The sequence below is a fragment of the Colossoma macropomum genome, unplaced genomic scaffold (assembly GCF_904425465.1).
Source record: "Colossoma macropomum unplaced genomic scaffold, Colossoma_macropomum, whole genome shotgun sequence".
In the NCBI taxonomy this organism is placed as follows: Eukaryota; Metazoa; Chordata; class Actinopteri; order Characiformes; family Serrasalmidae; genus Colossoma; species Colossoma macropomum.
The window spans coordinates 14,747,251-14,771,549 of record NW_023494794.1 but is presented as its reverse complement, the minus strand read 5'-3'; the positions used below and the strand labels follow the sequence as shown (position 1 = coordinate 14,771,549).

At 40.4% G+C, this 24,299-nt stretch overlaps 1 protein-coding gene across 2 annotated transcripts; it reads left to right on the top strand.

Annotated features, from left to right (window-relative positions):
- The first annotated feature begins 450 nt into the window (after positions 1 to 450).
- On the top strand, positions 451 to 23,842 carry dpf2 (D4, zinc and double PHD fingers family 2). 2 transcript variants are annotated; one of them, XM_036580340.1, is made up of 12 exons: positions 451 to 499; positions 5,216 to 5,376; positions 6,413 to 6,520; positions 8,188 to 8,366; positions 8,877 to 8,969; positions 10,826 to 10,907; positions 12,700 to 12,741; positions 19,318 to 19,455; positions 20,145 to 20,276; positions 20,949 to 21,061; positions 21,415 to 21,496; positions 22,739 to 23,842. In XM_036580340.1, the coding sequence occupies exons 1-12, from the start codon at positions 468 to 470 to the stop codon at positions 22,819 to 22,821; spliced, it is 1,245 nt and encodes a 414-aa protein (XP_036436233.1). In that variant the 5' UTR covers positions 451 to 467; the 3' UTR covers positions 22,822 to 23,842. The 2 variants fall into 2 exon arrangements, with proteins under 2 accessions (XP_036436233.1, XP_036436234.1); XM_036580341.1 differs by lacking the exon at positions 12,700 to 12,741 and having other exon boundaries at positions 22,739 to 23,171.
- Positions 23,843 to 24,299: the final 457 nt, after the last annotated feature.

Genomic DNA, 24,299 nt, shown 5'->3' with positions numbered 1-24,299 from the left:
CACCATCACCCTCACTCTCACCATCACCACAATCACCATCATCATCATCATCACAGCGAGCATCACCCTCACTCTCACCACCATCACCCTCACCATCACCACAATCATCACCATCACTCTCACCACCATCACCATCATCATAATCATTACCTTAATCATCTTCACCATCATCATCATCACATTGATGGTGATGATGGTAACGACGATGGTGATGAACCACCATCACCCTCACTCTCACTCTTATGGTGATGGTGATTATGGTGATGTTGATAGTGATGGATCATCACCACAGTGATGGTGATGATGGTGACGAAGATGGTATTGAACCATCATCACCCTCACCATCACCCTCACCATCACTGTCCCCATCATTATTCTAATTAGAACGCTGCTCTGATCTCCATAGTTACCGGAACCCGCGCGCTGTTTCCGGCTCCGCCCACTCGCAGGAGCGTAGGCGAAGGAAGATGGCGGCGGCGGTGGAGAATGTAGTGAAGCTGTGAGTAAAAGTCTGACCGCCGTCGCTCTTTTAAACGCAGCCGCGGCGTCCGGGCCGCGACACGCGGGCGCGAACAGGCGGAGAGAAGCTCTGCCGGGCGGTAACGGGCGGCGTGAGTAGCGCGTGAGGAGCATGTGGTGAGAGTTCGCGCTGTTCCTGCCGCGAGCAGGAGCTGCCGTTAGCCGACTCGGCTAGCCTGTTAGCGGAGACTGTGTCCGGGTTAAACGCGCCTCGTCCGCGGAGCTCAACTTAGCTTCGTACTCGAATCTCCCGTTCCACCTTAAATGGGGCAGCAGTTACAGTCTGCCGCCTGAGGCGCCTCAGCGTCTCTGCTGCCCCGTTTAAGGTGGAGCGGTAAACGATAGTGTTTATGTGGAGCGGTAAACTCGAGTAAGTGTCTGGCGGATAGGAAGCCAACTTCAAGCCTCGTGCCGAGAGCCGCTGAGCTCACCGCGGGTGGGGAGCTCTGTGTCTGTATGAAGCCTTAAAGAGCCCGTTTTAAACTAACACCCCGCTGTTTTGATCCACCGTGTTTTAGTAAGTCTGTGTTTCGGTGTTGTCGGTGACGCAGCGCTGCTGTCACCCGGACTGCGGTGTTTATTACGGTCTGCGTGTTTGTATTTACAACTTTGTGGGGACCGAATGTCCTCGGAAGGGTAACATGACGTGAACGTGTTGGCGTTGTGGGGACCTCTTGACTGCTCCTCACACAAAAAAGCACCTCAAAAACTGGAGCTTTTACTCCAAAATAATAAGACGAGAAAGATCAGCTTCTCAGGTTAGAGTTAGATGAGGTTGGTGGATTCTGTGAACTGTTTGAAGTAATTTTAAAAGAAGAACTAAACCAACTTGTTCTGTTTGTCTGCATAATTAAGGTGTTAAGATGTAAACAACGTAAATAAGGTTGTTCAGTTGCAAAAAGTGCTGCTGTAGAGAAACTCGAGTCAGAGTTGGTCGCAGTGGTGGTGATAGGAACCAATCGTCTGAAGCGTTTAGTGCCTCACACAAATGCAATGTGTGGTTCCTGATATATGTGTTTATATATATGTGTATGTTTTGTAATGTTTGAGAAGAGTTTGGCTTAAAACTCAAGACACGCTGGTTGTTTTGGATAGTAGATAGATTAGTTATATTAATACTAGACATGGTGACCCCTGGTTCCCATCAACACCACTGTAAAGAAATGAGTCTGTAAGTTTCTCTGCAGTGATTTTTTTTTTTCTCATCAAACCACCCTGAGTGACTTGTTTACATCTCAGCAATTAAATTATACAGAAATTTAGGGGAAAAAAATCACAGAATTCCTCTTTAAATCTTAAGACTAATCGTAGATGTGCCAGGTTTTGACGCTCATTGTGTCTGTCTGCAGCCTGCAGGTGCTTTAGCGTCAGTTAGTTGTAATTCTGGAGCCTCTAAGAAGCAGCTAAGCCACAGATGTCTTCTTACTTGGCTCTGTTGTTGGACTGCAGTTCCTATGAGCTCTTTTTTGAGCTGGAGAAGCGAGAGAAAGCAGAAGCAGGAAGTGGCCGGTTCCTCTGTGTGTTCACAAAGTGTGTAATCCCTTCTTATCTTCCAGCTTTGAAACGATTAGCTGATCGTTCATCTGCCGAGGCTTTTATGGCTCTGATCACGTTTGCATTGTTTATTTGGAAGATAGGAGAGAAATGACACATCTAGGAAATTCGCCCTGCTTCAAATCTTCCACTGCCTCACAAACTTACTGTGGCCTCAGAAGTAACAGTGTTTTGGCCATGAATCTTCTCGTTATCAGGACTCGTGTTAGTGCAGTGATGTTGATGGGCTGGTTTTAGTTACAGCCGCTAAAGGAATTGGTTGAAAAACCAAATTTGCCCTCTTACCACAAAATAGTCAGTCAGCCAAGGCAACTCAGATACACTGTATGATTTCTGTTATGTTATCTATTCAAACACCAATCATGTCTCCGCTGACTGTGTCTGTGATAGGGGGATCATTGTGGTCGTAAACTTGATTTTGCTGAACTGTCGCTTTAAGGAGCCGAATGCTTTTAACCTCGATACGTGGAAAAAAGACGTTCCGCTTCTTAACATTCCCCCGATTCCTTTCTGACCTCATCGTCCTCTTCGCGTCCTCCCAGTCTGCGGAGAGCCGTCGGCCTCCCTCGGGCTCTTGGCGGTTGCCCGGCGACGGAGTGGCACCTCCCGCTGTCCGGCAGCCACAATGACTCGGCTGGATGGCCGCTTTGCCTTCCAGCCACTGATCATGCGCTTGCAAACAAAAGCGGGCTAGTTAAAGCCCTCGTCTGTGTTGTTGTGCACACAACGCATACACACACGCAGAGGGGTTCAAAGCCGGCCAGAGCTAAGCTGATTTAGGGTGACCGACTGAAACTGTTCTGGATATGAGTTGCTTGGCTGAGCTGAGGGTGGGCAATGGGGGGGGGGGAACGGAGCCCAATACTTTTCACAGTTTGATGGGCATCGTTATGTTTCTCTTCGTCTGTGACAACCAGGGTGATTTTTAAGTGCATCTTTTGCTTAAATAAACTATTTAAGCAGAAAGAAGAAGCTGCTTGTTACTCGTGCAGTTACTGTACTGGTTGTTGTGGTTTACAAGCTCTGTTTGTCCTATAATTGGTCTAAATCCTTTCTGGGATTCATGCAGTTGTTCAGTGTCATAGAAGCGCAATGGTAGAAGTTCCCGTGATATACTCAGAAAAGCGTATTGTGAAGTAAATTATCATTATCATTATATAACGATGCCATCTTGTCATATTTCCTACTTCTAGGTCAGTGTGTTGAAGGAGACCTGTCCCAGTGATTGTGCAGGACATGATTTTATGCATTATACCATAAAAAGGGCAAAGCTGTTCAAAGCAGGTTTTCTCATTTAACCAGAAATTAAGCCCAAAGTCAAGTCTGGTTCTGTAGGAGACTAAATCCTCAACCTTAAGCTTAACTTAACCAACTTACTGAGACTTTCTGCTTTGTTAAATATCTCTCTGGCATCTATTTGTCTTTGGGAAGCTTCAGACAGCTGCATGCTGCTGTGAAGCAGGCTTGAGTCGATAGTTTCCATCTGTCGCGGTTGTCAGGCCGTCTGTGGCTTTAGGATTTACCAAAGTAATTATATTTGTCTCGCAGTCCGATTTCCTTAGTGTTTAATGTTGGTCCATGCCCTGAATCAGCCCTGATATGCTGTCTTGCATTAGAACGTTCTGTTTTATTAACCGATAGCAAGAACTTCTAAACTCTACCAGCGTCCAAACCATGCGAAAAACTACCAAACAATACCAAGAACTACCAACCCGTGCCAAGAACGTCTAAACTATACGAGGAACTTCCAAACCATACCAAAAATAACCAAACTGTCCCATTATCCATACTATGGAAAGTTAGCTTACAAGTTTCTGACCAGAAAACTTGTGTATTTTTCCTTGTTTGACCTGTTCTAGATCACTGTACCTATATCTGTTTCGGTATGCTTCCCATCTAATCGTTCACTTCCTAGTTTTTATGCCACATTTTTATGCATCAAGTCATCCAGTGATACAGTGATGCAGTTTACCGTTAGAAAGCTTAAAATCTCAGGATTCGATTCCTGTAAACCATTTTATGATCCATAATTCTCAGCAGTAACGATCATCTCATCTGCAACATAAGCACCGAATGAGCGCCAGCAGGTCTGTGGGTCCTTACCATCAAAGCCTCCCCGCAATCCACAGAGACATCGTAATCCAAAACATGTCTTGATAACACGGCAAGAGTCAGTTTAGAGATCTAGAGTCAGGTGGAAACAAACTCCTCCCTTCCAGCCTCTGTTACTCTGTCAGTAATTCGTACAGTTTTTTGGTTGAACGGTTGGGGAAAAAAACTCGAGTGTCACCTTTTAAATGAGGCAGAGATCATGACTGTAGCCTAACGCATGTGGGAACTGAGCTCCTTTACTTTGGGTATTCGTTTTAGCCAAAAATGGGGTGACAGTTAGAAGGTTAAGCAAGCCACAGCAGGTAATGCAGTGTGGATATTTTTAGTTATGCATTTATTTGACCTGCCCAAACCCCAAACATCAGCCTGAAAATCAGGCCATTTTCAAACTGCTGTGTACACAGTTCCTCCAGTCACATTTCTGTGATCAGTGTATTTTTAAAGATTAATTATTGAATCTAAAGCTGGTAAAATGTAAGTTTCATGATGCTTTGAATCATTTTGCAAAAAAAAAAAAAATCTTATTTCGGGTTGATTGATTGTGAAGTGTTGAGCTCTCCTGCTGATGGATGATTGTCTGTCGAGCTCTCCTGCTACCCGCTTTAGACCAGTTACCCACGCCCCAGTCACCGCCACTTGCCCAGCTACCGCCACCTGCCTTGGACTAGCTGCCCACACTACACTGAAGTGGACTCCTAACTATTACTACTACTATTAATATTAGTAGTATAATAATTTTGTAGGTAGTTTGACCAGAGGAGGATGGGTCCCCCCTTGTGAGCCTTGGTTCCTCCTAAGGTTTCTTCCTCAGCTCTGAGGGAGTTTTTCCTTGCCACTGTCGCCGCTGGCTTGCTCACCTGGAGGATTTACATCTCATGTTAAAACTTTGTCCTTTTCTGTGAAGCTGCTTTGTGACAGCATCAGTTGTAAAAAGCGCTATACAAATAAATTTGACTTGACTTGACTTGAAGTCAGAGGTTTTACACCCTGCCCATAACTGTCCTGTGTGCCTGTCTGTCTGTGTGTCCAGGCTGGGCGAGCAGTACTACCGAGATGCCATGGAGCAGTGCCATAACTATAACGCTCGCCTGTGTGCGGAGAGGAGCGTGAGGATGCCCTTTCTGGACTCTCAGACAGGCGTCGCCCAGAGCAACTGCTATATCTGGATGGAGAAGAGGCACCGAGGGCCAGGTACTACACACACACACACACTGCTACACACAGGGTCTGTTTCCCAGGCAGAGATTAAAGGAATCAAATTTACACAATATTCCTCTTACCCTGCGTGTGGTCAGTCATACAAGGCATGTTTATTGTAGATTTTGTTTCTTTAGTTCAGCACTGGTGCTACGAGGCTAACCGTTCTAACAAATATTAGACATCCATAGTCACCCAGATCTTTCCTGTTAATAAAAACCTCTCTCAGCCCCCATCCAGGTCCTTATTAGGGTAATGCAGACTTGCTGATGTAGTTTGGAGCACAGAATAACTCAGAGTGAGCTTTAAAAATGAACAGGGAAGTGGTGTGTAGGGGGTATTGATGGCACTTTATCACAAAAATCAGTGAAAAAATAATTTACTTAACAGACGAAAAGAAATATGAAATGTTTTCAAATGGTAAACAATGTTAATACAAGCCCTGCAGCTACAACACACCAAGGCAGCTTGCTCGGTTTTATCTCCTGTCTATAGAAACAAAATGCTCCCCCCGACTTTTCAGTTATCCACTTGCGAGTGACTAATGTGAATTTTAAAAAAAATGTGTTGAATTATTTTACATAATTTGCCACGATTTTGTTTCTGGTTTCTGATGTAAAACAAGCTTACATTCACCTTATCTACTCTTTTCTGTTTACTGATACATAAAATAGTACATAAGGTATGTCTGCTATAACATAGCTGTGTTGAAAATGGAAAGTTTAAGTGATGATTTGTTTTTCCTGTGGGCTGTCACGCTGGTAAATATATGACTTCTGAGGTGGAAACGGTTGAGAACCCCTTTTTTTAAACCACACTGACAACCGCAACCTTAAGAACGACCTGGATTCATTTTGAGTGGGTTGGGAGAAGTTTTGGGGATGTAGTTTTACGGTGGGTGACTATTGACTTCTAGTGCTTGTCATCAACGTTAGCCTTATAATTAAGAGCTGAAGTTACATTTTCCCTTCAGGTGAGAATCTCAGAGTTGAAAAATACCTCAACACTAATCCCCTTTCTGTGTGTGAAGGTGTGGCCCCGGGGCAGTTGTATACGTATCCAGCTCGTCGTTGGAGAAAAAAGAGGAGAGCTCATCCCCCTGAAGACCCTCGACTGGCTTTCCCGTCTCTAAAGACAGGTACTCACTCCTCAGCGTGTGTGTGTGTGTGTGTGTGTGTGTGTGAGCTTCTGAGAGACTCAGAAACCTACATGCGTTAACAAAGATAAAGTGAGGACAAACTCATTTTTGTGTATGTACTTGTTTTCCTGCATGTTTGAGATGGATGTCCCCACTAGGAGAGTAAAACAAGTGTGAAATTCCATTGAGGACTTTTTGCTGCCCTCATTTAAAAAAAAATTTAGATCTGAAGAAAGATGCTGCTTTTCAGTGCCCTCGCATGCAATATTGGGCCGTATACCTTTTCATCTTCTATACTGCTTGATTTTCCTTCCTCCGATGTAAGTTTTGTTATAACCATTATATCGGTATGCCACAAATTAGCACGGAATACGTGATGTAGAAACAGCGTGAACAACGCTAACGTTATCCCCTTTAGCTGAATGGTTAAGCCAGGGATGTTTTAAGCCTTGCTTCAAATGGAAGTATAAACACAGTGGACCCTTGATCACCTCCCGCTGTCTAGTCCATCACAGCTGAAGTGGTCCACTTTGTTTCTGAGGCAGCGGATATAAAGGAATGGCTGGTGTTTTGGGGTTAGCTTTAGCTGTTTTCTCTTCTGTTTTCTTGTCTGGTGCTGGAGGAGCTGCCTGATTCTGTAGTTTCATTTGGTGAATATACGAGCAGAGGTGATTCATGACTCGAGAGCTGCCATGTCAAAATATTTCCAGGAATGCAGCACAAGCTTTTAGTGAGGAATTCCCACTTTATGCAGACAACAGAGACTCGGGCTCCATTTACACCAGTGGAGAATTCTGCCCCTTTCAACAAACTTAAGCGTTTATTTTGTGTCATTCATAATTACAGTGAACTCATTGCCATTTTTGTGATTGCTGGACTCTGGTGACTATTTTTAGTGTGAAAAATGCGTTTTCAAGTTTAGCAGATTTCAAGAAAAAAATTACGGCAGGCGCAGGACGAAGTGGTTGATGTGGAACGAAGTGGTTGATGTGGAATGACGTGGATGATGCAAACAGCACTATGTATGATTTTTGTTAAAATTGAAAGAAGTAGCATAACAGTGTGGGGGGGGGGCAGGCTAAAATATGGTGTGTGTGCAGCTGCAAGTTGCCCTGTAAAGCCTGAAGTCAGAGGTGTCGGGTTGGGAGTTTTTCGGACTATATCACACATCTTTACGTATAACCGTCTCACACAGGCTCAAAAAGAGGGTCAGACTCGATGTTTAAGTCTCAAATGCAAAACCATCGTTATACTGATGAAGGTATGATGACAATAGAAGATAATTCTCTCGCATCCTCAGAAGACACGTCCTTCCTTCCTGAGTTTTGTCCGAGTTCTCGTTGCGAGTGCGTTGAAAGATAATTCAATCATCAGATTCATCCGCTAGCAGAAGGAGTCCAAAGCAAAGCCCAAGTTAAATGTTTTTCAGCAAGTTCTGTGTAATAACATTTCCACCAAATCCCCAGAACTTCCACAGTGCAGCTTTAAGCAGATGTGAGCTGTACCGCTTTTTACCCCATTGACTTGTTTCATAGTTAAAAAACAGCACTGGCCGTCGTCTTGAAGCCTGGATTTTGTCCAGTTTTCAGTCATACAGTGAGGTATGCTTAAATCTGGACCTGAAGAAGGACTTGCATTCACTCTGTTAATGTGTTTGTGTTGTGTAGAGTTGGACCTGGGGCTGAAGAAGGACGTGCTGAGCTCCAGTGATGGCAGCAGTCTGGAGGCTCTGCTGAGGGGAGAACCGCTGGAAAAAAGATCAGCGCTGGACGTTCGCCCTGCTGACGAGGAGCCACACACAGAGTTCTCTAGTGGAGGACTCAACCCGGCTACCAGAGTTAGGAAGGTAACACACATAATAGTATAAAACCGATTCGGTTGTAGATACACGTGTAAAATGATTCCAAATAATGCAGTTTGAAATGTTGTTCAACATACATTAAGAAAACTTATTATAAATCTAGCAAGAAGTTCTAAAAGTAACTGAGAATGCTGCATAACATTAAGAATTAAGTCATATGGAAGTTAATATCTAGAACAGCTCATATTTTACAAGTGGCGATCAAATCCCTAGGCAGAAAACTGCTACCACAGTTGGAGAGTTAACATTTAGAAGCCTAAAATCGGCAGGCTGAGCAAATCTTTATATTTCTGATTTTTCAGTTTTTCACATTTTTACTGAAAAAAACAACAAAAAAGAAGTAATCCCTACTTTGATTGGATCTGCTGGATGGTGTATTCAGTTCTCATATGGCATGTTGTTAGAAAGCTTAGCATCTCTAGTTTAAGGTTAGGAGGGTACCGTGTACAAACAAACAGACGAAGGAATGAACCCTCTTGTTGATTATATTCATAGAGAATTTTGGAACCTGATGACTTCCTGGATGATCTGGATGATGAAGACTATGAGGAAGATACCCCAAAGAGACGTGGCAAAGGAAAGGGAAAGGTGAGATTTAAATCTAGTTGTTTTCAAAACTCTTATCAGAAAAGTAAAAACTGTTCTTAATGTAAATTTCCGTTACACAATTTCTATTAGTGCATTGATCATGAAACGTTTTTTGGAAAGAACAAAAAATCAATGTGAAGTTTTCTTGAGTACACCGTTGTGCTTGCCTAGAATTATTTTAGAATAAGTGCAAAATTTATGAGAGATTTTTCTAATTTTATGTTAAAGCTGCACTGTGTAAATTTTGGGGGGCTGGAGGAAACGTATATTGCATTGTGGTGTTAATGTGTAATTGCAAACTAGAGGTGGGCGATGTGGCGAAAATGTAATATGAAGATACTTCAAGAAGTTTTCACGATACACAGCATGTCAGTGCCGCATAAGAAAAGCCTAACAATGAATACATTGATTTAGATTCAATATTTCATGTACTGTGCTGCACTAAATCCAATAAAACAGGACAAATTACACTCTTTGTTATCCACCATGCAGTTGGGAAGTCCTTGAAGTACTGCCGACGTCCATAATATGCTCAGAAAGGCATATTGTGACATAATTTGATGTAACTTATCATGATAATGTTAAATATAGTCCTCCTGCATGCCAAATGCAGAACATTTTGTGAGAGGGTCGTGCTTTGGACCCTTCCCCGAGTGGATAAATCTGATGACTTTGAGCTCAAACTTCAGTTTGCTGACGCAATCACCAAATAAGTGAACGCAGTGCTTGATTTCCAAGCTATCATTGAATAAATATGACGTTCTCTGTCTCCCAATTGAGATGTTAAACAGTGCTGCAAACTAGAAGGCAGCTGGTTAGCATAAGCTTAGCTAGCATGATAACAGTTCTGTTTAAGTGATGATTCAAACCTTGGAGAGTGAAGTTGAGCAGCTGGTGTTGAGAGGAAAGGTGTTGTGGTTGGTATAGTGCAGTGGGTAACACCTCTGCCTTCTACGCTGTAGACTGGTGCTCAGTCCCCACCTAGATAACAGCGTCTGCTAAATGCCGTAAATGTAAATGTAAAGGACAGAAAGCCAAAATTAAACCTGTTCTCTGGTGTTTGGATCTGTAGCCTGATCGGCTTCCTTAATGCTAGTTTATAGAGCAACTGCAGACACAAACAGTGCCACACGCCACAGCACGGGTTTGATTCTGACTAACTGCTGCTCTGCTGAAACAAGTTTAGGTGCTAAAACCTCATGTCTGAGAGAGCAAAAGTCAAGTGACTGGTGTCGACTCAAATCGAACCTGTTTTGTGGTGTTTGGAACTGTAATGCATTGGCTAAGCTAACAGTAGCTTAGTTAGCAGGTCAAACGTCCTGCATACCACAGCACAGGATTGATTCCAGCTAATTGATGCTAAAATGCTATTTAGAGAATATCTGAGAGCACAAGTCGAGTGACTGGTGATGGAGTGAGAACTGAAATTGAGCTTGTTCTGTGGTGAAGCTCTTAGTCGTTGCTGAGTTGCTGCTACGCTTAGTTTTTCTGAGGTTTTCCTGGCTTTGATTTTTGCCCTTTATCTATCAGCACCGCCGATCAGTGAGCTCCCACACCGCTGATCAGTGAGCTCCCACACTACCGATCAGTGAGCCCCTCTAAAATATAATGGGTGGAATGTGTTCATTTGGCCGTTCAGATGCTGAATAGAAGTTTTGTCATAATTTTTAGATCCTGTCATCATTTTTAAATACTGCCATAATTTTTAAATACCACATATCTTATTATTATACCACCCAGCCAAGTCTTACTGTATCTTTAAAATGTGATATGTATTAAATGTATACTGTGGATCATTGATCATTGATGTCTAGCATTGACTATGTCAGCTATAATGGTGGTCTTCCTCTCCGTAGGGGCGGGGCGTCAGCAGCGCTCGCAAGAAGTTGGATGCAGCGGCTGCTCTGGAGGATCGGGACAAGCCGTACGCCTGCGACAGTGAGTCAGACAATTATGGGATATTTTATTGTTGCTGTTATCCCAGTGATTCATTGCAGTGTGTAAGGTTTTCTGTTTATTCATTTATTTTGATTTAATAAGGTAAATTTTAATTTGTCTCTCAAACAAAGAATGTAGAAACAACTCAGATATCCATTTTTTCCTGTTTGTGTGGCAGGCTCCACCCTATCTCTTTCTGCATCTTTCTGTCTGTTTCCGTACTTCTTCATAACGGAAAAGGCCAGGCCCAAATTTCTAAATCTGATCAGTCTTTGAGTTAATGTTGCGCAGTGTATCTAAAATTCTGTAAACACTACATTAAGGTTATATACTAATTTGCACATGCTGATTCGACTCAGATGGACAGCGGTTGCCGTTAGCAAAACAAAAACAGCATGTCAATTTTATCAATATTGTATTTCCTCATCTTACTGTCAAATCTGCCCCCAAAACATACTCAGGTCATGTTAAATTTATGTAGGTACTTCATTTAAGTAAAATTTTCAAGCTTTATAATTATACAAACTTTGTGTTCAGTCTAGAGGTGGGTGTAATTGCAGAAATATAAGACAAAACTTGATGCTTACATGATACACAGTGCATGTCATTACATTTTACTGCAGTTGGTTTGAAAAAAAGGACCTGAAATACTTAATAAAAAAAAATCTATGAAATTTGCATTTGTATTTAAATTGTATTTAATGTTTCACATCAATTATGCTCTTTTGTAATGAAGTATGCAGTTGTTCACTGTTCTAGAAGTACTCTTAAAAATGAAGCTTCTTCAAGGGTTCTTTACTAAAGAAAATGGTTTCTGTATAGAACAAGGAATACTCAAAGAACCCTGTGCATGCTTAAATGGTTCTTTGCATGGTTAAATGGTTTTTCAGACTGATGGAGCTGTAGATGGCTTTTTGAAAAGGGTCTGTATAGCGCTCAAAGGGTTCCGCAATTATCATGTCAAGCCTGTAACAACAGAAGAACCCTTTTTGTTGCTATATAGAACCATTTTCAAACCGGTTCTATTTAGAACCATCTGCAGCACATTATCCATTAATCTGAAAAACTATTAAACAGTGCAAGGGTTCTTTGAGTGTTCATAGTTCTATATAGAACCATGTTCTTTGCTAAAGAACCCTTAAAGAACCTTCATTTTTAAGTATGTACAGATGATATCTTTGATATGCTCAGAAAAGTTTATGGCGACACAATTTATCATGATAACGATGGACGTTGTCATATTGCCCACCCCTAATTCAGCCTGATTAGTATTGGATGTTTAGGCAAATGTTAATTTGTACTCTAGTATCGTTTCGGTATCAGTGTAATATTATTATTATGATGCTACACTTGGTAATGATGAAGTCCAAATTCCGGTATTATGACTACCTTATATTGAGCACATTCTTGACTAATATGGACTCTAGTGTTATATTTGGGGTCAAGATGCTAATTGTTTAGCAAAATACCAGCTTTATTGAGAAACAGGCCAAATCTTGAATTACTTGTGTGTCAGTTTGCACAGTTCGCCATTCACTCATCTCTCATCACAGTAATCAGTGAAAGTTGTGTGTGGTGATTTCAGGTGGGTCATTGTTTTCAGAGTGTTTTCTCTCTGCGTCTCCCTTAAATGTGTCATGATGCTGTGATAACTTTCTTTTTCATTTTTCTTTTTTTGACTTGATCATTTTATTTCTCTTAATTTCTTGATTCTTAGTGTCAGTCTGAGTCTGTCTGTTTTCTCTCTCTATTTTTCTCTCTTTCTCTTTATGTCTCTTTCTCTCTCTTTCAGACACTTTCAAACAAAAGCATATTTCAAAAACTTCTGAACGAGGTATATTTCTCTCTCTCTTCCCTTTTTCTCCCCTCCGCCTTTTTCTGCTCATTGCTTGTTCTCCCCCCCCTCATTTTTGTTTCCCTTTTATTTTGTGAACGTGCTTGTTTTGTTTTACATACACTGTTTGTCTATATACATCTACAGCTTGCCAGCCATTTGTGTTTTGGAGACCGCACTGTAGCTTAGAAATCTTTAGAAATAGAAATTTATTTCTTGCAGAACCAAGAGTTGAGTGTGTATTCCCTCTAGGGCTGCACGATATGGACGTAAAGCTGTTGGGTATCACAATGACGATATGAGAAGCGATAAGTAATGTTTAAATGGTGTGTGTCTAACTGGCTGTGCTGTAAGGAAGCTGAACAAGAACACAGTAGCCACGTTTACATGCAGCCTGATAATCCATTAATAATCTGACTAATAGCTCAATCGGAATAGACTAGTCCGATTGAGGCCATTCGGAATACAGCATCTATCCGATTTTTACTCTGTTAAATCGTAGAATAATAGCTGTATATACGCCTGTATCTGATTACATTCCCAATCTGAAAGTCTAAGTACGTTCTGATCATGTTCGTCACGTGGGACGGACGACCATCTTATGTGTCTCAGAACACGACTTTAATAAGGACATGTGAAGGACGTTTTCCTGAGTCTGACATCATTTTAAAGCAATTAAAACACAAGTGCTGCTCATCTCACTCTGATTGGACTCACGTGATGCTCATTGTCATGGTAACGTCTACACTCAAGTGGCACTTTACGCATGCATGTAAGTTTGGATCGGATTACTTGTAGTGAGCATGCAGGCGGAGATTTTCCATCAGATTGTTGAGCAGAGTGAGCATAAATACCTCAATCTGAATCTATAATCGGAATTTATTCAATCGGATTGGCAAACGTCTTCGCATGTAAACACAGCCAGTGTCACTGATGTGAAGCACTGCTCTTAGGAAACTTTAAAAGCTTTTGCCCCTTGTGGGGGGATTTATACCTGGTGCACCGTGAGATTCAGTCTTAAAATGATTGCTTGATCAGTGTTTTCTGTTCGTGTTCAAAGTCAGGCTTTAGACACAAATAAAAAAAAATTGTATATTTATATGTTAGTTTCCGTATAAAGAAACAAATACATATTTAATTACTTAAAGATTCTCTTATGATGATGCAGATTTGTTGTGACAGTAGCAATCACTGCTTCATTCATTTTACTGTACAGGTTGTACATTTTACACACAACACAAAGTGAGAATACTCATTACGTTTTAAGCAATTTTCAGGCGTCAGTTTGGGATAAAATGTGCAGATGGGATTTTAGCTAATTAGTGAAGTTACTCCATCATGTTGGAGAGCAAGAGAGCACTTTTTGGGCTTTTTTGATGTCACGGTGGCGCTGTGCATGAAGTAATTTGATACATTCTGTCACCCCTTAGCGCTGTGTGTATCAGGGAAACATATATCGCAATAGCGCAGGTTAAATTTTATCATGCAGCCCTAGTTCCCACAATCCACATCACTTCTTAGCAAACCAGTAGCTACTTAACTCCTTGAATCTCAGAGTTACTACTGAGCTATTAATCTTACCCCTTTACTGCACACATTATGAGAGCAATTTAAAAAAATTCAATTCACTTTTCTAACATAAAATGGTCCTCGATTTTTTTTTCAGATTTGATTATTAAATTCCAAAAACGTTAAAAAAAATGTATGCAGGGGTCCTTTTAGAATATGTTGCCTTGAAGCAACATTGTGTGAGAATGGTATTTAATGATATAGAGCCGTATCCCCTGAAGTGGGGAGACCTGGCTTGTGACCGGCCTAGTCCATTCCACTGTCGCACAGCGTTGCTTCTAGGCAACAAACCTATTTCTGCAAAATCTCATAACAATTGATACTGAATGTTAAAAAAGAGGTTTAAATGTGCCCAATAAGAGATAGTATGACCAAGCACATGCTTGTATTGACTTACTCAAACTCTTCCCTTTATTGTTAATCCTGACATTGTTTTTAAATATGTATAATGTTGTTTGTAAAGTGAGGAAAATGAGTTTGTTGCTCTGAAGCAACGTTGTGCAATAGAGGGTTAAGACTTATTATTCAGTAACTGCAGTGAATTCTTCAAAAACTGCTATCAAACTAAGATCTAAGTTACTTAAATATGTGCCCACATATGAATCTTTGTAAAAATTACTGTTTTTTTATTAGTTATTTTTTATTATTTTACTAGTCCTTTAAAGTTAGTCTGTAAACTGCAGTGAAATCACAGCTGCTTTGGAGCTGTTTGACATTCTTTGAGGCCGTGGGCATGTTCAGGCAGGAAACAGAGTCAGCACAATTTCAAAACCGGTTCCTCAGTCTCTTCAGAGGCGGCCCCCACCTCTGCTTTAGTTCCTGCAAGACTGCCTACTTTCTCACACTTCCTCTGTCCTTGCTGTTGTATGTAGAACAGTTGAATACTTTATTTGTGACTGTTCAGGTTAATAATGTTAACGTTGGGGCTGCAGCAATTAGATTATACATAAATGTTGACATGGATTTTATTGCTAACATGGTAAGCATATAATTGCATGCTCCATAATGCATTATAATGTTCATTACGATACATGTGGTCATTCCCAGCAGTGTTAAAGGAAGTGTAGGGCGTGATTGCTTCCGTTATTGCACAGAACCACAAAAGAACCCACAAACGGATTTTTGAATGATTGTCACGAAGTAAGATGAACCAAAGGAGGCGTAGTAGTTAGTTGGCTCAGTAAAAATAACAGTAAGTCATGTAGAAGGGTTTAGTTGCAGCCCCATTTAACATAAATCAGTGCAGCTTGTTTGTGCATGATGGTTTACATAAGTGGTTCTGCCAAAATTCAGATTTACACAATTGTCCACCGACTCCAGAGATAATGGACCAGCCAAGTGTTGAAATTTTGCTTCTTGGGTTTAAGATTGGAGCTATGAAGCTAACGTTGCTGATAAACACTAGAAGTCACTAGTCACCCAAATCAGTTCTGTAAATACGTCTTCAAAACTTCACTCAGCCACCTCAAACCACATCCAGGTTTTCATTAAGATCGCACAGACCTGTTGATGTGGTTTAGGACACAGTTTGACCTGCTGTGAAGTTTTTTTATATTTCACAGTAAGTCAGATTGTGTGCTAAACCACATCAGTGTGGTAGTGCAAAAGTATCATTGTGAGACTGAGACACGTTTACGATGCGAGTCATGATATTCTTAAATACAGACATCTTGCCTAAAAACTTAAAAACTGGCATTAAAACTCCACAATGATTGTTAGTCAACATGTCGCACACTGCACTGTGCTCTGAATTCGGTTAAAAAGGCCTGATTATATTTTATAATAAAACACATTTGGTCAGTGTTTTACGGAAGCCCAGAGAGGCCATGAGGTAGTACGAATTTTCTGGATTGTTATCTTGAGATCACGAGTTAATTATCTTGAGGACACAAGATAATTATCCTGAGATAATGAGTTAATTATCTTGTGACATCAAGATAAGTTATCTTGAGGTAATGAGTTAATTATCTTCTAACCTTAGGAGAACAGTAATCTTGAGACAACGAGTTGATTATCTTGTGATCTCAAGATAGGTTATATTGAGTTAATGACTAGATTATCTTCTGACCTCAAGATAAGTTGTCTTGAGATAGAGTTAATTGTCTTCTGACCTTAGGAGAACAGTTATTTTGAGACAAGTTAATTATCTTGTGATCTCAAGACAAGTTATATTGAGTTAATGACTTATCTTGTGACCTCAAGTTATCTTGAGATAAGTTAACTATCTCGTGACCTCAAGGTAAGTTATCTTGAGATAACGAGTAAATTACTTTGTGAGCTTAAGATAACAAAGTTGTTATTTTGAGAAGTTAATTATCTTGTGATCTCAAGATAACAACTCGTTATCTTAAGATCACAATCCAGGATAATATAACAATTATAGCAACAGCTCATGGCCTCCCCAGACGTCTGTAGTGTTAAGTATGGATGATAATCATAATCATGCTGAGAACCAAGTTGTTTATCACAATAACAAAATTTATCACAGTATATTTGATTACTGCTCACTTCTAATGAAGACATGGACGCGGTTTGAGTGGGTTGAGGGACGTTTTTGGGATGTATTTGCTGAAAAGTCTTGGTGTCTGTTGACTTCTAGGGTTTGTTAGCTACGTTAGCCTGTAGCTCCAGCACTAAACTAAAGAAACAAAGCATATCTTGGCTGATCAGCTACATCTGGGGTAAGTGGGGGATCATTTTGCTGAGCCATTCCTTTAAACATGCAGAGTTAACCACTGACCTCGTGGATTTAATGGCCTGTGTACGCCACGTCCTCCTGTAGTGATCGGCATGATTAACTCAGCGTCAGCATGAGAAACAGAGAATGTAAGCGAGTGGTAACTAATTAACTCTGGCTGATTTGTGTGATTCTTACCGCCCCCGACTTGCTCTCATTCTTTATTCGGCAACATTAGCATTTTCACATTTAGCCTTAGCTGCTATGCTGAAATCCACCCTCCCACCCTCCTTCATTGTCTTTTCTCTCTTCCCTCCCTTCCTTCTCCTATTTCCCCTTTTACTCTGCAGATCATCCTGTATGTGCTTTTTTCAGTTCTGTCTTTCTGCTTCTCGTTGCTGATATTCATCCCTTCATTCTGGGTGTCTGTGCTCCGTTCTCCCTCCCATCCCTTCTTCAGTCCTCTGCGTAGAGTGAAATAGAGCCTCTGCTTTTGTTTTGATTTGCCGTAAGCCTTGTTCGGTTCGACTGAATGGATGTGCCGTTTAAGAATTAATGGTTTGCTCTCTTTTTATGCTTGAACATTTATGGATTTAGCTACACTTAAGGCAGCTTACAGTGCTTTGTGATGGTGTCAGAGAAATGCTGCTATTTCAGCGCAGTAGGCTACGAGGTAATATGTGTCACAGAGTGCAAGTGTGTGGGAAGAGGAAGGTTTGTATGAGAGCATCAGAGTTGGAGTGGAATGAATTGTGTGTTAAGCAGATGAGTGAGTTAATGAAAAGGTTTGAAGAGTTAAGTAATAAGGAAGGAAAGAATTAATGAATTAATAGAAGAACTGACTGTGTGAGATTAAAAATAGATGGAAATCCATGTGAAATTGACATGAGACATGGTGAATTGTACACATTTACATTAGAATAGTGTTTTAAAATGAAACAGCGATATATATATATATATATATGTGTGTGTATATCGCTGTTGTCAGAATAAAACCTTGTATCTCCAAAATGATAACTTTACAGGAGAAGGGAAAAAACATACTTTTAATGTAAGTCAATGGAACCAGACTTTTTTCATTTTGGGCCGTTTCTTTTAGTCCATTCATCATGAAATTTACACACAATGTAAACAACAGGCATTTTCAGATTATGTCAAAAACGTAAAAAAATGACAAAAATGGATGAAAGTTTTCTTCCGACAGCAGCGTGGGGAGATAAATAGGTGTGTGTGTGTGGTGTGTATATATATGTATATATATATTATGTGTGTGTGTGTGTGTGTGTGTGTGTGTATATATATATATATATATATATATATATATCACACACTATATCTATATATACACACACACACACACATTACTATGTACAAATAAATTAATGTGTGAATTGAGCCTTGAAATCTACCAAGTTCTACAGACGTTCACTTGTGTAGTGGTTTAAAGTGGCACATAAGAAAAGTGGATGAATGAATACATGAAATGAAGGTGAGTGCAGTTGAGCAAGGCAGTTCAAAGCGGTGACTAAAAGAGGGGTTAAGAATCTGCTGTGTGGGCTTCTGACTTGTACACTAGTATGAGTCGCTCTAGCCATGTGACTGGTCCCCCCCCCCCAAACCCTGAGGGAGGGAATGAAGATTGAAGTCTTTGTGCACCACATTAAAGGAATAGTTCTGTGAAAAATCATGTTTTCCCCTCTTACCCCAAATGTAGTTAGTCAGCCAAGACATGTTTGAAGTTTGCCTCTTTAGTTTTGCACTGACACTCTGAGGACAATGCAGCTAAGAAGTATTTGAAGCAGTATTTAGGTTTTTGACGCTGTATGACGTTCTCTTATCCATAAACATGAAAAAGTGTGGCTGAAATTGAGGCTTTGAGATGGCCCATACTTTTTTTTTAGCTGTGTGACATATGTGTCTGTTTTTACTGACAACACAATGCCTATTGGTATATATAAGCTTCCATTCCATGTTAGCTACATTAGCCTTGTAGTTCCAGTGCAGAACTGAAGAAGCAACTTTCAGACCTGTCTTGGTTTGACGGTGTTGATGAAGGAAAAAGAGAGATTTTTCACCAAACTATTCATTAAAAGCCAAATCCTTTGGGGCTTGGGGTCTGTTCTATCAAGACTAGTTGTAGGTTTACAGGTGCGCATGGTAGTTTTGGAGATGGGTTGTGAAATACCAGTGTCTGTATGAGTGCGTGATGGTACTTTTTGTGATCCGAGATACAAAGGTGAACAAAATCACATTATAAAGTGAACAATTCAACACCAAATGTTTGCTTGGAGATAATGTTAAATAGAAAGTCTGCTTGTTTATGTGTGCAGTATGTGGAAAGCGCTACAAGAACCGGCCGGGACTGAGCTACCATTACGCCCACTCTCACTTAGCCGACGAGGAGGGAGAGGACAAAGAGGAGCCGGAGCTTCCGCCCCAGACTCCACCCCCGCCGGAGGAGCCTAAGAGTGAGTAGCTGAATAATATCAAGTTGATTAGCAAATTTGAAAGATGTGCGTATCACTGTTGTCGGAGCAAAACCTCGTATCTCCATTTTTGTTGTTTATTTATTTATTTTTTTCAGTTTTGACATAATGTGAAAATGTTGGCCTTTACATTGTGTGTAAATTTTATGATAAATGGATCGAATGAAATGGTCCAGAAATACTTGGAAAAGAGTCTGGTTCCATTGACTTGCATTAAAAGTAAAGTATGTTTTTTTTCCCTCTCCTGTAAAGTTACCTTTTTGGAGATACGAGGTTTCGGTCCGAAAACAGCGATAGATATACTTTAATACTAAAGCGTGACTTTATCACAGTGAGGCAACACACCATGCTGCGCTAGTAAGAGTCCTTGGGCAAGACTCTTAATGCTACATTCACCTACATCTGTAACATAAAACTGTAAGTCGCTCTGGATAAGAGTGTCTGCCAAATGTGTAAATGTGATAGAAAGCCCATTGTCATATCTCTGCATTGTACATTGTCACACTTTTGTATCGCAGTATCACAGTGTCACGATAATCACTGTGTTGTTGGTATTGTGAGTTACCTTGAAAAGTAATTCAAATGCCAATAAAGGTGTTGTTACTTCTCTAATTTGCGTGGTTATATTGGTTTAACATGAGACATTGAATCTTGTTTCTGGTTGTTATCAGCCCCGAAAAAGGGTCCAGACGGTTTGGCCCTGCCCAACAACTACTGTGATTTCTGTTTGGGCGATTCCAACATGAACCAGAAAACCGGCCAATCAGAAGAGCTGGTGTCCTGCTCCGATTGCGGCCGCTCCGGTATGAAACACACATACAGTTGCATGCAAAAGCAACCCCAGTCAAGTTTCACTTCATTTCAAGATTTTCACTCTACAGGGAACAAACTTAAATATAGCATTTTTCTGCAGATTTTAGTCCCAGTTTCTATTTAGTTGCTGAGTTTAACATATTGGGGAAAAAGAAACAAAATACAAAATGTGGTGTAACTTTTGCTCAGAATATATTTTGTGTTATGTTCCCTGCAGTATTTTACATCAGCAGATAAATGGGAATTGAGCATTAAATGGTGCAGAACTGTGTTCACTTATTTGCACTTAGAAAATCAACAAAACTTGTTTTGATGAATTAAGGTGTTGCAACAAAAGCAAATGTTTTGGTCAAAATGAATCAAAATTAATCTTTAGCTGTGCTGTGTTATTGATTGTGTTTTGGTTATATTGTGCAGCTCTACTAAGTTAGTGGTCAGTTGATACTTACTGGCTTTCATTGTTGTTGTTGTTGTTGTTGTTGTTGTTGTTAATGTTAATGTTGTTGTTAATGTTGTTGTTGTTTTGTTATTATTATTTCGATTATTATTATTATTAGTTTACAATTTTCCTTATTTCTGACTTGCTCACTGTTGCTCTCTCACTTTGCTGCTCTCTCTTTCTCTTTCTCTTTCTCCTTTACCCTTTCATTCTCGTTCTGCAGGTCATCCTTCCTGTCTGCAGTTCACCCCAGTGATGATGGCGGCGGTGAAAACGTACCGCTGGCAGTGCATCGAGTGCAAGTGCTGCAACATGTGCGGCACGTCAGAGAACGATGTACGTTTGGTGCACTGGTACATGCAAACCACACATGCCATTGATGTAATATGTTTCAGTGCTTGTGACTTTCATCTTTGACTTTAATGGTAAAATGGTTAGCTAGATGCTGTATTATAAGTCCAGTGTGCACCACTACATTGAGCTATTCCACTCTGTGTCCACACAGTAGAAACTTTCACAACTGTCAAAAATGTCTGTGTAGATGACAGGCAGACGTGTTCTGTCCAGTCAGTAGAAGTTTCAGCAAACTAGCTCATTAAACACTAATACCACACATCAGTTCTGACCTTAATCCAGGTGTAATGTGGGTTATGTAGTATTTTACACTCATTACATGCGCTTCTCCACAGGACCAGCTGCTGTTCTGTGATGACTGCGACAGGGGGTATCACATGTACTGCCTCAACCCGCCCATGTCTGAGCCCCCTGAAGGTAATAATGTGCAGAATTACATAGTGAGACGTGGGGCTGCATGAACATAAAATGCAGTGTTTGGGACATCATGACGACTATATGAGAATGATTAAATTATTATTAAGATAGTGTCCCTCTGACTGGATGTGCTGCAAATACAGCTTTTTTCCTTCCCTCACTATCTACTTTTCACTGTTGGGCAAAAGAAGTAGGCATTTTGATCCCTTGTCACTGTGACGCTCAACAGTTTGTTTATCTCAGAAGCTTCTATCGCAATATATATAAATGAATGTTCTTATGCCTCTTTAGTGTCGGGAGCTATAATGACCTTGATTTACACCGATCAGGCATAACATTATGACCACCTCCTTGTTTCTACACTCATTGTCCATTTTATCAGCTCCACTTACTATATAGGTGCACTTTGTAGTTCTACAGTTACAGACTGTAGTCCATCTGTTTCTCTGCATACTTTGTTAGCCCCCTTTCACTCTGTTCTTTAGTGATCAGGACCCCCATTGACCCTCACAGAGCAGGTACTATTTGGGTGGTAGATCATTCTCAGCACTGCAGTAACACTGACGTGGTGGTGTGCTAGTGTGTGTTGTGCTGGTACGAGTGGATCAGACACAGCAGTGCTGCTGGAGTTTTAGTAAAAAGTATCAGAGAAACAGATGGACTACAGTCTGTAACTGTAGAACTACAAAGTGCACCTATACAGTAAGTGGAGCTGATAAAATGGACAATGAGCGTAGAAACAAGGAGGTGGTCATAATGTTATGCCTGATTGGTGTAAATTGCAATACAGTTTTGTTTGATGATAATGAAAAGCTTGGGGTGTTTTAAACTTGGTATGTCCTCTAAAGCAGCTTTAGTCTCTGTTTATCTTTTTATTCCTGGTTTTGTTGACAGTTTAAAGTTTTAAAGTAGTTGTATGTCTTGAATGTAAATGTCTAGTAGAAGCGCAGTGCACTCTAAACTATATATTATTATTATTATTATTATTTATTTTTATTTATTTTTTCCAGTTAAATTTGCTTTTTCGTGTTCTGTCTTGCTAATAACCACACCACAATAAACCTTTTGTGTTCTTTAGGTTTCATAATACTGTTCTGACTTCAAACTTAGCATTATATTAAATGATATGGAAAAACATATTGTGTTAAGATATTTGATTAGCTCTGATATTCAGTTATTTAAAATGTATATGTATATACATATGCGCTAATAACGAGCTTATGTCTTTTGTTTGCTCTGCAGGAAGTTGGAGCTGTCATTTGTGTTTGGACCTGCTGAAAGAGAAGGCGTCCATATATCAGAACCAGAATGCTCCCCCGTCGTGATGGTCCCACTGGAAACACTGACCCTCTGTTCTCGGTTCCCAGCTATTAAAGTGGCCACTCAGTGAGTGAAGGAAGGGAGTTGAACTAGAAGTGCTGGGGACCAGAAAAGGGAAGCATACTTAACCGAGCCCCATACCTATGGAGAGAGGGAGGGATGAATGGAAAGAGAAAGAGGGAGCGAGGAAAAGGGTCCTTCCTCTCTCCAGTACTTTCCTCTCACCTCTTGGCAGGTTTGATCCCAATATGACTGTTACACAGTTCCAAGTTTCAGACTACCCACTGCTTTTTGTTTTCAACTATTAATCTCGAAACGATTATTAACTAATAAAACACACAACCTACGCTGTCAGACTAACAAGCAACTCTTCATATTACTCTGTCGTCAAAGCACACCTTGGTTGAAGATTATGAGAATATATGACTCTGTTTTTGAGTTCCTGCTCATAGTAGACCCACCCACCACTCAGCTAGTCAACAATAAGCAACGAAATAGCTTCGTATTCGCCAAACTCCACGCCAGCTTACACAACATATCCGGACTATTCTTCATAACAGTGTTGTGTTTCTAGCAGGCAGTAATAGTTGAAACCAATCAGCATGCCAATGCTTGTTCATAATAAGAGAAATGGTAGCGTGTTTTTTTGTATATTTATATATTTGTATAGCGTATAAAGGTGTGATGTATTTAAAACGTGGAATGATAAAAGTGGCTGGTTATTATTTTAGCGGTATTAAGGCTATTCCTTCATGCGAAGTCTTGCATCTTTCGCAAATGCCATCAACGCATGTGTGCTCCACCACGTTCAATCGTTTTAAAAGTGACCTGTACTTTATAGTTGAGGAGTGGTTGTGAACGGTAACGTTCTTGGAGTGAGCCTTCTTCATTGCTTTTTAACTAATTCAAGAGGTCGTTGAATTAAATCTCTAACTGACCCTATTCTATCTGGAAGGTCCATTACACAGCCAGACCTGCCACAATCCTCAGCTAAAGGTATGGGCTTCTTAAAGGAATACTTCAGTGTCTTTTCAAGCTATCTAAACCTAAATCTGCTGCATCTGCAGCAAACCATCGGTTATCACAGTTGATTTGAACACCTTTCATTGTATTTAATAAAATAACCAACTTATTGACTCCATACTTACGATAGAAGCCAATGAGCAGATGCTGAAACACTCTTAAGTGTTTTTGGACTCAGTTGGTTTTCTGTTCTGTTTTATACTGTGAAACTGTTGTCCATGATAATCAATTAGATGCTTCAGCTGCAGCAGATATACACTACTGTGTAAAAGACAGAGACCTTTATTTAATTTCCAGTCAAAACACCTATTAAGTAAAAGTTCTTCATTTTTCAGTGAAGATTTGATATCAGATAATCCACTTGCGTAAGAAAGGAAACAGTCAGACACAATAAGTGACAAAAACAACAGGAGTTCAGAAAACTATTAAAAGCTACAGAGAAATTGGGACCCTGACAACC